General features: G+C 35.7%; 1 protein-coding gene across 9 annotated transcripts in view; it reads right to left on the bottom strand.

The window, feature by feature from the left end:
• Window positions 1-477: 477 nt before the first annotated feature.
• Window positions 478-14,900, bottom strand: part of LOC131037835 (chromatin remodeling protein EBS) — a 68,937-nt gene continuing 54,514 nt past the window's right edge. For 3 of the 9 annotated variants that reach the window (XM_057970097.2, XM_057970109.2, XM_057970090.2), the window contains one exon: window positions 478-993. Coding sequence is in view for 5 of the 9 variants with exons in the window: in XM_057970090.2 (XP_057826073.1) it covers window positions 967-993 (27 nt within the window). In the remaining 4 variants the exon portion in view is untranslated. Of the gene's footprint in view, window positions 997-7,374; window positions 7,399-7,460; window positions 7,629-11,364; window positions 11,413-14,900 lie in introns of those variants that run through there. The other 6 variants (XM_057970104.2, XM_057970083.2, XM_057970117.2 and 3 more) reach the window with 4 other exon arrangements.

A 14,900-nucleotide genomic window follows, 5' to 3' on the forward strand; every position in this document is an offset into this window, starting at 1 on the left:
ATAATGATAAAGGTTGAAATGTCATTTTTTTAATCATTTAGCTAGTGTATTGTTGTCAATTTACGAACGTGACATGGAAAAACCACTGATTAATAAATCAACCTTTTAATGGGTGAAACTATCACATTGGCTTACACGCTCCAAGGAGAAAATCATCTAGCGTAAATATCTATAGTTGTATTACTATCTATAGTTGTATTACTAATGCATCTAGCGTAAATATCCATAGTTGTATTACTAATTCAACTAGCGTAAATATCTAGTTGTATTTCTCATTAGTAGCCAAATGAAATTACACTTTGTGATGCTTTATATTTACCCTAAAATGGATTTCTAAAGCTATCCACATTATTCTAGCCTTTCTAGCTAACACAGAATTTTGGGGCTATGCTAGGCGCACCCAATTTAAGTTTTACTTCAGGAGGAAGAAATCTAGGTGAACTTGGATGAAGCAAATAATGCAAAACAAACGCAAACTCAAAGAAAATGACCCTGGAAATTTATAAATGATACATATACACATCAAATTCTTCTGAAATTTATGGAGCAAGACAGTTGCACAAACAAGATCATAAACTAACCACCCCATGATCCAATTGTTCTCTTAGTTTCATTGACACATAAGCTTAACACCTGCACGCTCCTAATCCACCTATATCTTGGTTTCTACTTTCGCCATTGGTACTTGTGTACCTTTTACATTCATCACTGTACAAAACATTATGTTCATTCGCTATGGCATAACAAGGCAAAAGATGACTCACTATAGCACAACACCATAACTAAGGGGAAAATGCTACTTATATCTGATCACAAACTATACACATAGACACACTAAAACAGCAATATCGAGAATATACGGCAACTGCAGAAAACATCCACATGTTGGTAGTTCATCAACGAACCAATCTCAATTATCAGCTGCAATTACAAAACAGATCTAGACCACAAGAATCATCCACCTTGTCATTTCTTTTGCCGCTTTGATTCAGGCTGCTAATCAAGTAAAAGACATCGTTAGTGCACACTCATTCAAGATGAAAAGGCAGGTGTACTCTTCCTGTCAAGTTTGTCATAGAATTTCAGCAATGAAATTATCACAATTCTTCCATATATGAAATGCATTTCTGTGCTTACATTACCAGTTTACATGAGCAATTGATACTAAAATTTAATTGTTTCATGCAAAGTGTAATTTCCAACATGCAATGTTCAAGTGGGCAATGCAATAGTCTCTAAAGCCCTCATACCACAAAGATCCTAAATCTCAACTCAATCAATCAATTCCATGCTAGAGTTGAAACAGGCAAGCCACACACGAAAGATACAAATATTGTCAATTCACAAACGTTAAGAACCACAATTCAGAAACCTCATTAGAAAAACACACAAGCAAGAAGATGTGAGCAGGTCTGTATGGACTTACTTGTACCAAGAATCACAGAATATTAGAAACAGCCAGTGTTGCAAGATTTATTGTAATGCCTTCATTTAAACAACTTCCGGTAGCTTTAACATTTTATATCTCACTGTTCTAAAATAAATTTAACAAATATTCAGTCCCAAAGATTAATCTCCTGTATGGGATCAATCAAATCTTTATTCCATTTCCCAAAAAGGAATGATCAGATGTAAGAAGGGAAGACTGTAAGATAGCCTCTTTGAGGAAAAATGGCCAGAACACTGCAATTTGCGTAAATTTTGAGTATGCAATTTTTCACCAACGAAATTCCTCTCTTTTCTGTGCTTGAAGTCCATTTATTGCTATTTAGTATTTTCTTTAATCTAGAGGAGTCCTAAAATCACTGCTATCATTTGTCCGAGTATAGTTTGCATCTGTCCTAACTATGCTTCTACTTTTGCAGACCCAAATTTTGATACTGTTGAGCATGTTATTTACAGGTTTTGTACAACTTAAATAAAAGTTATTTTTTTGTGGTCAATGTTCTACAATTGAGCTACATGGAATAAATCATGATTATACCCAATTAATCCTGAATCATGGAGCCAGCCAATTTATTCCTGAAAAAATCCCGATTCACGATAAAATCGTTGACCAAAAGTTGACCAAAATTTCAATGATTTTTGGCATTTAATTATGTTAAAAACTGCAAAAAATGGCCAAAGAAAGTGAAAAAAATCATTGTAAAAACTTGCAAAACCCTAGAAAAACTCGTAAAATTACTAAATTGCTTAGAAAGAGGGTTGATCCAAGACGGAATCAAATTTGAAAAAGTTTGTTATTTTGATCATTTTTGGGGGGTTCATCATTCCCCGCACTTCACTTGTTCAAACCCACGAGCTCAACGACCCAACAAAGGCAAAAATGCCGTGAGCTCAATGGCCCAGCAGGGGTTTGAACCTTAGTGTGGCTAATTCAACAATGGAGTGTTTCTACCACAACACTAAACCTTTGAAGACATATAATATATATTGATATAGATATATGATATTTAATTTATAATTGATGTAGTTAATTTTTGCTCAAACAAAGACATACAATTCATTATGTGAGCAATATATCCAAAGTGCTCCACGAAATAAATCTGAATGACAACAAACAAGCTTACATAGTTGTAATAAAAGAGCCTCCAACACACAATCAGTAAAATTTGTCTCTACCTAAAATCCCAGTTACCGGTTCTTGCCAAAAATGGTCGGGTCCTGGTCCTGGTTCATGCCTAGGGTCCTGGTCCGAGCCTGGTTTGACCTGGGTCCCACCCGGGTCCTGCCCAGGCGGCTGGGTTCCCTGTGGCTCCACGCAGGACCCACAGGGAACCCAGCTGCCTGGGCAAGACCCGGGCGGGACCCAGGGCGAACCAAGGGGGACCCGGGTGAACCCAAGCCCGTGGGTTCCCAAAAACGAGGCCCACGGGTTAGAAAACAAAGAAAAACAATTAAAAAACAAATTTTTTAATCTTATTTTAACATTTTGAAACTTGAAACTTGAATATTATCTTTTTTGCAAATTATGAATATGATATTACATTTATGATTTACGATGTATCAATATCAGAATATTTATTGGCATTGGCAATTATGGATTTATGATTTATCTGTTATCATTTATGTATCATTGTATGGGAAAGTTACATTGTATGTTTCATATTTGTATGTTTGAACTGTGAACATATATAATTTTGATGTTTGAAGTTTTAACATATATATAAAAAAAAAACTAAAAAAAAAAAATATATATATATATATATATATATATATATATATATATATGTATGTATGTATGGACGGACCCGTACCCGTACCCGTAAAAAAAAAAAAAATTGCCGAATCCGAGAATCATTACCTGAATCCAAACCTGAATCCGAACCGGAACCGGTAACTTAGCCTAAAATAGTAGTTGCAAGCTAGGTATTGCCAAAACCAATGGCTTGCTAATCTTTTACTTCAGCTGAACAAATGCCTTTTGTTAAATTCTACCCATATAAAAGACTTACCAATTGCCATCAGGGAATATAAAGCATTGCTACTGTGGAATGCGATTTGATAAGCTTTCTCAAATATTGAACTACCCTTAGAAAATTCCTTGCTTCAATCACAATGAAAGTCTTGGATCACTTCAAAATGGCTTCCACTTCTATTAAATTGCTAACAATAGCTGGACCTCTGTCTGATCAATTTTGATCTCAGCTACTTCATAAAGCCATCACCCCCAACTACACTTCAGCCATGGCTCCCACACTAACCAACAGCATATCGTGTGATGAGGAAAGCAAAAAATGGGCTAAAACTGCCTCTGGCAGCAGCACAATCATCTCCATCTTCCTCTGATCCTCCATCATCCTCCTCCGAACCCCCTACTACACCCCCGTTCAAAACACTAGCTGCTCCACCCACTCCACCCTTCTCACTCCCACTCGCCATTTTTGTTATGTGATGAGAATAGTGTGGTAGGTATGTTTGTCAAGTTAAATGTATGTAATGTGCCCACTTTGAAATAGAATTTAGTAATAAATAATAATAATAAAATTTAAATATTAAAAATTAAATTAAAATATAAGAGAGTATAATTAAATATAATTAATTAAAATTTAATTAAGTTAATGAATGGTCAAAAGACATGGAAGGAAAAGTTGTGACTCCCTCAACAATGAGATATAAAAGGGAGAAGAGAACCTCATTTGAGAGAGGGATAATTTGGAAATCAGAAGTGCACATATGATTTAAATAAGACATGCAGATCTGATTATGAAAGGTCATGTCCCTTTCAAAGGTCAACAGTTTGTTTATCACCTCTCCTCATACATCACATTGCAGTTCATTACTAGAGTTTGCCATATTATTAGGTTGCAATCACACTTTTTTGAACCAACACGAGCAATTTTAATATTCTCTGTGGACACCTAAGTTGTTGACAACAATAGAAGGGTTTCCCATCTCTGTTTCTAAGAAGATAGTGTAAAACTAAGTGACCTAATACAAATATACCGGCAATCAACCTTGTATAAAAGCAAATATTGGTTTTCGGGATTGAAATTTTTTTCTCCAACTTGCCACCGTCACTCGCTTGCAAGGTCATTTGTTTCAGCATTTGAAGTGATATGGTGTTCCAATGAAGATTGGCAGAAACATGGAGCCATGCCCGAATCTCAAAAAAGCATCTAGTCATGTTCTACTGATGCACCTATTAAGTGTTAAGAACACCATTATATATGTGCTTTTCTCTTCCAAGCAAAGCTATTACCTTATGTTTAGGTCCAAGTAAAAGTTTGTGTAGGTTATCATGGATTAATTATCATAGGATAATTTAAAGGTCAATACTTTCATAAATAGCAAATACAGATGCTGTTACACCTAATCGAAAAGATCTTTGGGATGTTTTCAAACCTAACTCAATATTTCCAATTAATGTGAATGTCCTTGCCAAGTGGACAATCAAAAATCAAAAAGCATTGGGGACTACTGGCCTCAACTTGTCAAAAGCATACTTACACCATGTGGATTTCACAAAGTCTACAAGAGATTTGATAGTCAGTAAACAAGCCCTTAAGATATGAAGTAGAAAGTGCCAAGATGACATTGAAGCAAAGATTGTCTGTATAAAAGATGGATAAAGGTGCAGAAATGATTGATCATGTAAAAAGTTTCACTCTCCTAAATCATTTAGCTGACATTAACAAGAAAGTAACGGATGATGATGCCAAAGCAATACTTTCAAATAGTTTGCCTAAGAATATGTTTGGTATGGTGTTTATATTAACAAAAGTAACATTAGCCTTGAAGGAGTAATCTCTACTTTACTTGACCATAATGAACACTCAGTATCCCAAGAAATCTTATATGTACATAAATCCAAGCATGTTCCTTCAAAAGGAGAAATATAATATTTCTATTGTAATGATATAGGACATATAATTTTGAATTGTAAAAAGAGAGTACAAGATCTACTAGATAATAAACTAAATCAACATGCTTGCTTAGATAAAGAAACAGATTGGAAAGACTGTGCCAATGATGAAGAGCTATCTGTCTTAGTGATAAAGACTTCATGTTTTAAATAAATTCAAGCTTGGCGACAGAAGGTAATGGAGGAAGGACAAAACGTCATCTCATCATCACCAACATGGGTCTACTTATCTGGTTTGGTGGTGTTTTGTTTCCCATTGTGTTGTGTACTCCTATTTTCTTTGTCTTTTTTAATAAGTAGAAGTTTCGCATTGTGTCCATTTCTGGTGGCAATGTCAATTTCTTATGCTATTAGAGAACAAGTGGCAACAATCAACAACAATAGCTATTTTTGATCTTGCAAATGTTATTTCCTTATGTAGCCTATTGTTGTAATGTATTGTAGTGAACAAAAGCAATAGTGTAATGCAGTCCATGGACCTTGAAACAATTACTGGTTATCCAAAAAACCAAATGAGGTGAACAGTTGAAAGTGTGTTCCTATTCGTCTCTAACTTTCTTTAGGTTTGAATCAAGACTGATCCACAAGAGTTGGACATACTGTAGGTGAAAGTGTGAAATATTTTACCATGTTCGCACTAAGGGGGTAATGTTAGGAAATATATTGTTAGTGTGTATATTGTTAAAATGGTTACAAGTTCTTGTTGTATCTTAGGACTCCAATGTACTGATGTCCCTGGTCTATTAGGAGCTGATGTATATATTTTTTGTGATTTTAATGCAATGGGAGCTACCCTCTAGGTAGCACTTACCAATCAAATCAAATCAAATAATAATGGTTATGAGTAGTTTTAGGCTTTTAGCAACTCACCAATCTTAGAGTGGGTAGAATTATATGGGAGAAATTTGAAGGAAGACGCCTTCCTATATAAATGTATTGTCTCAAATGGTTTGAGATAGTGAATAGCAAGCAATATTGTAATTCTAAAAACTAATAGATTGAATTTGAAATTCATCATCATATATCGAATATCTAAGCAAGTTAAAAATGATAAGATTTTACAATTTCCTCTTCCCCATTCTAATGGAAAATTGGGGGTATAAAGTACTCCTTGCACTCTATTGCAGCTCCCCGCTTAGCCTAGAAGAATGTATTTGTGGCTCCACCTTGCTGTTAGATGGCAACAACGAGTCCTCTATCATTCATCCAATGGCAATCCAATCTCCCTTGCTTCTACTACAGTCACATCCTCCAAAGCCTGTCTCTTGAAATTAGAAATATCATCCTCTGTGAATAAGGAGGTCTCATCATCCTACATGGTCCAATCACTATACGAATCAATCTCATTCAAATCGATAGGTCATTAAAGTGTTGTCGAGTCAACTTATTACACTTCTTCATGTGAATGGTGTCAAACAAACTCCAACCATGTACAGCCAAAGGCACTACAAGGTTGAGATAGAATTTGGACGGCTAGCTTTTGGAAATTTGGGGTATATCCACCCCAATCTTCTCGCCAAAAACATGCAAATAAGATATTCAAGAGTTGCTAAATAAACTACTTTATTAATAATTGAAATTTGTAGCTTGCAAGATATAAGACTTCACTTTTTGTTACCAAGTATCTGAGTGCATCTTCCTCAAATAGCTAGTGCAAAGAAAAGACCTTCCCCCTAGCTTGATTAATAATTTGCAACTCTGCACTGATCAGATCTCTCACCTCAACCTTGAATGTGATCCTCTCAATGCATGTTAGATCCTTCATAACACCCCCATTAGCATCCACGAAGCTGATGAAGAAGGAAAACTTGGGATTGAATCAATACCCCACTACATGAATGGATTAGTAAAGTTGATTGTACCACCTCCAATCAATAATCTCTCAAATGGGGCAACTCTACTTGCCTACCCCCTATAATAGTTATGAATGGCCTCTTTGGCCCTATCCAAGGCCTCATAAATATTCCTATTTGGCTTTGCTCCCAATCCAGCAAACACAAAACTCCTGTCAATGGCTCTATAGTCTATAATATCTACAAAATACAAACACATTAAAGTTACAACGAAACTATATACTTAAAAATTTGGAAAAAAAAGAAAGATTTGAAATTTAAAATGAAGTTACCTTGACAATCTTTATAGCTCTCTTGGAAAAGACATCATCAAAAGTTGTCTTTATGGTCCTCTCCCCATCAATCTTCTTGGAATATATTAAGTCTAGCATGCTTGACTCCCAAACATCTCCTTCGGGGATGTTAATAAACTAGCAACACTTTGCAACGTTAGAAAATTAACTGCAAACCTTGTGGCACCCAATCACACAAACTTTTTCCTTTAGTGTGATGTCTCATTAAGTTAAGAAACCACAACGTTAGAAAATTAATTGCAAACCTTGTGGCACCCAATCACACAAACTTTTTCCTTTAGTGTGATGTCTCATTAAGTTAAGAAACCACAAGTAATTATAAATATATTTTGTTATATTCTTTCAATATTCTACAGTCAATGTCAGCCAATCAATATTTTCTATGTCCTCCACAGAGGGTCAAGGCAATGGGCTACAAGGGGTCCAAAACAATGTCGAATATCTCTCTTAAAGCGCTCTTCCAACCACCACATATGTTGTATTGTGTAATGACCACCCCTAATTTTTATTTTTATTTTAAAACACTTAAGTTGCTGCCCTGTTGTTTTTTTAAATTTAATAAACTATGTTATGATTTTTTCTTTGTGTTCTTTCAGACTAGATAGAAGATGCAGAAGGAATTTCATGTTTTCTTTCATCCATCATGTTTGAGATACAAGAAATACAATGCATATTCAATGAGGTAATTTCTCTTTCATAAGAAAAACATAACTTAAAAGAAGCAAACCATAAAGCAATCTAAAATTCAGGCCCGAATGTGCAAATCAGACCTGCTACATTCACCCAAAGGTAGATTTTCAGGCATATACAATAGCGGAAATAATTTGTGCAATAACCCACAATTGGCATGGCTCTCTAGGAAGGGCGATTTGATCGAGGAAATCAAATCTTCACCAAAAGACACAAATGAATACTCAAACGATGGCACCCATCTATGAGGAGTCTTTTACCCAGAACCAAACTTCAATCACCAATGGAGCTACAAAAAAAATAATACTTCCAGCCACAGTAAAAAGTGAATTTTCAGAATAATAAAAACATATAAGGCCTCTAAAAATGTGTGCAAACATCTCCAAACAAAAACCCATATGAAGCAATGCAGCAATCATGCCAAAACCTCCAAAGCCACATCAAAAAACGGAGAAAATCTTCATTTCCAAACCCCAAAATGATGAAAAAACAGAACTCTCTGAATGCAAATGTGATCCTTGAAGTAGAATCACTCCTTCCGGCTAGGGTAAATCTCTCACCACTGAAACCAGCAAGCAAAGATGAGGGTTTTCAACCTCAACTAGTAGAAGATAAAACCCTGAAAGCAATCCAGCAGCATCCTGTTATGTTGTCAAAAGATACATACATAAATGAGAGCTCAAACATAAATTAATAGGCCTCTTTTTTTGGTTTCAACCCTTTTTCCCCCAAAACCATAAGTTCAAATTCCCTAAAAAGTTCCAACTTTTTAAGAGTTCTCAAATAAAACATTTTAGTTTACTTTAGTCTCCTTATATCCCCTAGACATCCCCCTTTTTGAAACATATAATAAACCTTTTTAAAATATTAATTTTCTCCCTCCTCCTTGGGCATTAACTTTTGGAACCTAAAATTTAGCCTTAGAAAAAGATAAATCTCTTAATTCTCGACATCCTATTAAGATATAAAAAGCCCCCTTTTTAAAAACAACCCGACATCCAAGTATGAAATATTACACTGCTAGAGAAACAGAGGCCAACCTAACTACAAAAAATACACATACTAAAAATAGCAACTGCTAAAAATAGTGTCCAAACACCAAACTGCCCAATCTAAGATACTCTAAAACTTACTATAAATAGTAAGTGCAAAAAATGGCCCTGCTAGAAATAGTAAGTCGCAGACAAGTTGTCTGAAATCACACCAAGAAGTGTCATTCATCTCCATTAATCCGTTTGAACACACTGGCAACATCAAAAAACCCCTCTAATACCATTGACACCAACCCAAAAAAGCCAACACCAAATGCAATACAAGAGAACCAAAAAATGGGGACATTATATATTGTCAATAACAACTTGCATAACATTTTGTATGCCTGCCTCTAAAACAACCTCCTCCCAACATCAAGCTCGAAGTGTTTGCATTCTTTATTTCATAGGACGAATCAATTGATTTCAAGAAAATCAACTCATCAAGAAAATCAACTCATCTTGGAGGAATCTTCACTTAACTCTTTTAGAGAGGACGACTTATACTCTTTCCCTACAATTATAAATGATGTCACTAAATACTCCCAATTGTAATGCCCCCCAATGGGAAATTCTTATATCCTGACCTAGAATCACAATTTTAGTGCATAGTAAATACAATAGAGGGACACTATTGTCAACTAAAGCTTAACAAGAACTTGCACAACAGGTTAGTCAATATTGTCGTTATATTACGATGATCATATATTCAACATTCTTTCTATATTGCCCAGTTTATATGAAGGATTCAGCAAACCTTTCTCTCCCTACACCTGTCCCCATTATGGAGCTCAAGGAAAATCACACAAGGCGCCTCGAGTCTATCCCTCTCCAACAAGCCCAAGAGCACCAAGGACCTCGTCAGCTTGGCCTCTTGGCCCACACTCGGGGTTGGCATCCAATAATTAGATGGTGAGATTGAAAGGTATTACTGACTCCATTATATAATTTACTTAATCATCATATGAACAGTCAGTGATAGAAAGGCATTATTACACTGTCATACATATTGCTGTCTATATTAATACTACTATTAAATTCTACATAAAAACATTATCAGGCATCATATATTAAGCTCACAAATTGAGCACATCCCCATGCATACACCAAGAACAAGGATGTTATTTCCTGTAACTTAATAACAGTTCTGATCTGATCTGATCGATGGTGATGTCACTAGAGGCTTTTGATTCCTTTCCTTCATATCTCTCAATGTGAGGGAGAGGTCACACCTCTTCATCATGTATGCCCTTTGGCAAGAGACACACCCTTTCACCATTGGCAACCTTTGAGAGAGTGCAGCTCTTTATTATTTCTGCCCTTTGAAAGGAACACAACCTTTCACAATCAGATCTGCACTTCTTATTTAAATCAGATCTGCACTTCTGATTCCCAAATTATCACCCCTCAAATGAAGTTCTCTTCTCCCTTTTATATCTCATGTTTGAGGGGGTCACAACTTTTCATTTTATGTCTTTTGACCATTCATTAACTTAATTAAATTATAATAATATTTAATTATATTCTTTAAAATTTTAATTTTTTTATTATTATTTATCATTAATTCTATTTCAAAGTGGGGACATTACACCGATATGGACTCCTCGCCAAATAGGAAAAAACAGTCGTTGTATACCAAAAAGTTGTGCATCTTATCTACTTCTTTGTGCACCTGCTTATTCCACCTTCTAGCTTCCAATGAAGGTTGAGCTCAATGTACATTATAGACACAAAAAACTCCTATGACTAAGCTCTACTAGAGCTAGATGAGATGGATGTGCCATGTATATGTGGACCGTAACTAGAGCCCACAATGCATGATGTTGTCATATCTACATGGCGTTCTATCAATTGCTTTTATGGCTGCCTATGCCCTAGCCCTCTCCATTTTTTTCCAATCCAATAGAGCAAGAAGTGTCAGCATCTCTCGTTTCACCTCATTTGAAGCCTCTGAACATGGATTGAAAGTACAATTAGGAATGCCTACAAGATGATATTTGAGGAAATTGATACCTCCACTAGGCTTCTTGGAGTACCAAGTACAAATATACCCACTACTAATCCCATTATGGCATGTTTCCAAGCAAGGTCACAATTTCCAAGGGGTTGAGCTCCAACAAGATGGTGGCCACTTGCTAAGTCTGAACCTAATGCAAAGCTAGATTCCATTGTATATTAACCTGCAACATTGGTAAAAACAAAAATTATTGTACTAAAAAAAAATACAGCAATTTGAACATGAATTTTTTTTATATGTAAAATTTAAATGCATTTGAAAAGCTGAAACGTAATACGGTAATAGTAATTGAATTAATGAATTTAACAAAATTAACATCTTTTTAACCCTGCTTTTATGTATATCTTTCGATCTTTTGGTTGTAATGGGTTGCAGGGGCCCATCAAAACCTGTTTTCCCTTATTCAAAAACATCTTTTTAACCCTTACACATAAACTCTATCTTTAGGAAAAAAATTTAAAAAAACTTCCAATAAATGTGTAAATGTAAACCATTTAAAGTTTAATCAACAAATAAATTTACATAAATTGAATCAATTCAATGCAATATAATATGTGAATTTTACATGCTTAAAAAATTTATACGACTCATAAATTTCCATGCTTGAAAAAGAGGAATATAAAATAATTAACTAACCTCGTGCAGATCAAAAACACCAAAAATTGTTCTTTAAATCCCCTAAAAAATCTTTCCAGTTTTCTCTACAATGCTCTAATGTTGTTGTGTCTTCAACATGGACAACTCGGACTTTTAAAGGCAAAAATCTTCATCTTTTCCACATTTTTCTGCATTTTTCACACGTTGCTAGCAAAATGCTAGTCAAGTCATCAAACTCACCAAGCACACACCCAACAACTCAACAAATTATGTGAAAATTTCAGCGAAAAAACTCAATGGCGAGTAATTGATGACTCGCCGAGTCTGTGAACTATGCTTTCAAATTATACATCACCTTATTAACCTAAATTAAGTATAACATACAGTTATTTACCTGAAGCACATGAATAAAAGCGTAGGCGCAATTTTTTAAATCAATTGATAAGTAACATATGGCTGTCAAAAGTAAGTGAAAAGAAAAGTGCATAGTTGTGTAAAATGTACTTGATATGGACATGGCTGAAATTGACAAATTCCCTTGCCATGAACAACCCTTTCAAGTTAGGACACACATAATTGTGACACAAACACATATGTTGTGTTAATTGATAGCCACCATGTTCTATTAAGGTGTGTTTTCTGTAATGCAATTAACCCCTCCAACCCCTTCTTTATTTCTCAATCTTGGTGTTGTTGGCCAAACTTTCTCGAGCAAAATTTGAGATTAAACAATTTGCATGTTATTTAGTACTTATGTTAATAGTCTATCCATATCTATCATCGATAAAAAGCATTGATACTTATTATGAATTGATGCCTCACACTACATCATATTTTCTTTCTAAGAAGTTTTTTATTCTACAAATCTTGGTTAGACCTGTTGTGACATTTTCACACATCATCCCATTGCAAATGGAGACCCCCTACTTTTTAGGCCTTTCTAGTCTTTTGGTTTTTTGTTGTTGGGTCTTTTCGCGGCAATCTCGTCAATCTCTCTCTAAGTTTGTGAGTGTTCGAGGGTCATTTGGAGTTAATCTGCTTTTCGTTTGAGCGAGTTTGGTGAAGTCTAGGGACTGTTTTGCCCTTTTTTGGGATTTCTACCTTTTGTTCTAGATTTTAGGGGTTTCTATTAGGGTTTTGGAAAAACTAAACATACGACTCGAATCAAGACCCTTCAAGGAACCTCCCAGTAAAATTTGAGCCAAAACGGAGCAACTTTCTATTTTTAGAAAGTTCCTAATTTTTAGAGATTTTGTCGAGTCCCGGAATGTCGTCATTTTGCCAAAAAAAAAACTTACTATTTTTAGTAATTTCTATTTTTAGTAAGTTTCTATTTATAGTAAGTCATTCTTGTATCCTGTCTAGGGGTCTAACGTTGAAACTTTAAGGGCATCTGTTTTTAGAAAGTTTGTTCTGTCAGGACCATTCGGGCAAAAGGTGACAAAGATCAAGCATTTACAACTATTTCTAATTCCGAAAAGTCAGAAAGCAAACAAAGAAAGCCAGAAGATGGTTGAGTGCTAGAAGCCCACTCCTGAAATGGAAAGCTTGGGAAAACTCTCTCTATCTGGAAAAATCATCCCAAATTCTTACAAGCGCCAAAATCAAGGAGGCATGGAGGATTCACAAATTTCATTGAATCCTCCACCAATGCAAAATTCCGCCCAAGATGAAGGACAAGTGCCAAAATCAAGGAGGCATGGAGGATTCACAAAATTCATTGAATCCTCCACCAATGCAAAATTCCGCCCAAGATGAAGGACAGGCGTGCCAAAAATCAAGGAGGCATGGAGGATTCACAAATTTCACTGAATCCTCTACCAATACAAAACTCTGCCCAAGATGAAGGACAGGCGCCAAAATCAAGGAGGCATGGAGGATTCACAATTAAATGAAATTCCTCCTCCACAGTGAAATTCCACCCAAACACTCAGCAGGGCGCCAAGATGGAGGGGTCATGGAGGATTCAACATTTGATGAAATTCCTCCTCCACGGTGAAATTCCGCCCAAGGCATGGTGAAGGCACCAAAACAAGGAAGTGATGGAAGATTCCAAACAAAGTGTGAATTCCTTTGCACATGGAAGGGCGCCAAAGTGGATGATGCATGGAAAAATGTTGAAGTTAAGAATTCCTTGCCTTAGGGAGAATTGCGCCTATGGAAGGTACCAAGGCGCCAAAACTTGATGGTCATGGAAAGCTTCAACAAAGTCACAAAATTCCTTACCAGTGCGGAATCATTGCCCAAGTCCAAAGGCAAGTCCAAAGGCAGGTGCCTAAGTTCAGGGATCAAGGATGAATGCTTCAAAATGAGATTTCCTCCATCAAGGTCAAAATTCCATGCCCAGTCAAGAAGTTGAAGAGAAATTTTCTGAGGCATGGAAATAATGAAATTTCTTCACCAAGCTGGACTCCACGTTCAAGTCAAAGAATGAAGAGAAATTGTCTAAGGCATGAAAATCCAAGGGTTAAGAAGAATAAAAAGCAAAAATCCCCTTGAGAAAATTTTTTAAATTTCCATTGTTTAGACACCAAATCTTATCAAAATCTGAAATTTTTTGCAGATTTGGACTCGTGGGAGAATTCTCTCTCCTGGACCTAAGTCCTAAATTTTAGGAAATTTCCTAAAAAATAGGAGATGTGAAAATTGGTCGAAAAACTCCCTGCAAACATGATGAATTCAAAGAGCACAAAAATTCCTTCCCTCGGGAACAATTGCACCCAAGAAGAAGAAATTCCAAGAAAGTGAAAAAATTGACTAAGTGATGGAAATTTCTTCCTTCACAACAAAATTCTTGGAAAAGGTGAGAATTTGGCTAAGTGTTGGAAATTCCTTCCTTCACGACAGAATTCTTGGAAAAGGTGAAAAATTGGCTAAGGCATGAAGAATTTCCTTCCTTAGGGATAAGGAACAAATTTCTTTCCAAAGGAGAATTCCTTCACAACGTGAATTCCACGTCGGGATGAATTGAAGGTGGAAAAACAATTTCTTGGCAAGGAAAGAATCAGGGATGAACTGAACAAGAAATTTCCCCCAAGAAAAGTTTTTAAAAAT

This window comes from Cryptomeria japonica, chromosome 9 (genome assembly GCF_030272615.1).
Source record: "Cryptomeria japonica chromosome 9, Sugi_1.0, whole genome shotgun sequence".
NCBI classification, from domain to species: Eukaryota; Viridiplantae; Streptophyta; class Pinopsida; order Cupressales; family Cupressaceae; genus Cryptomeria; species Cryptomeria japonica.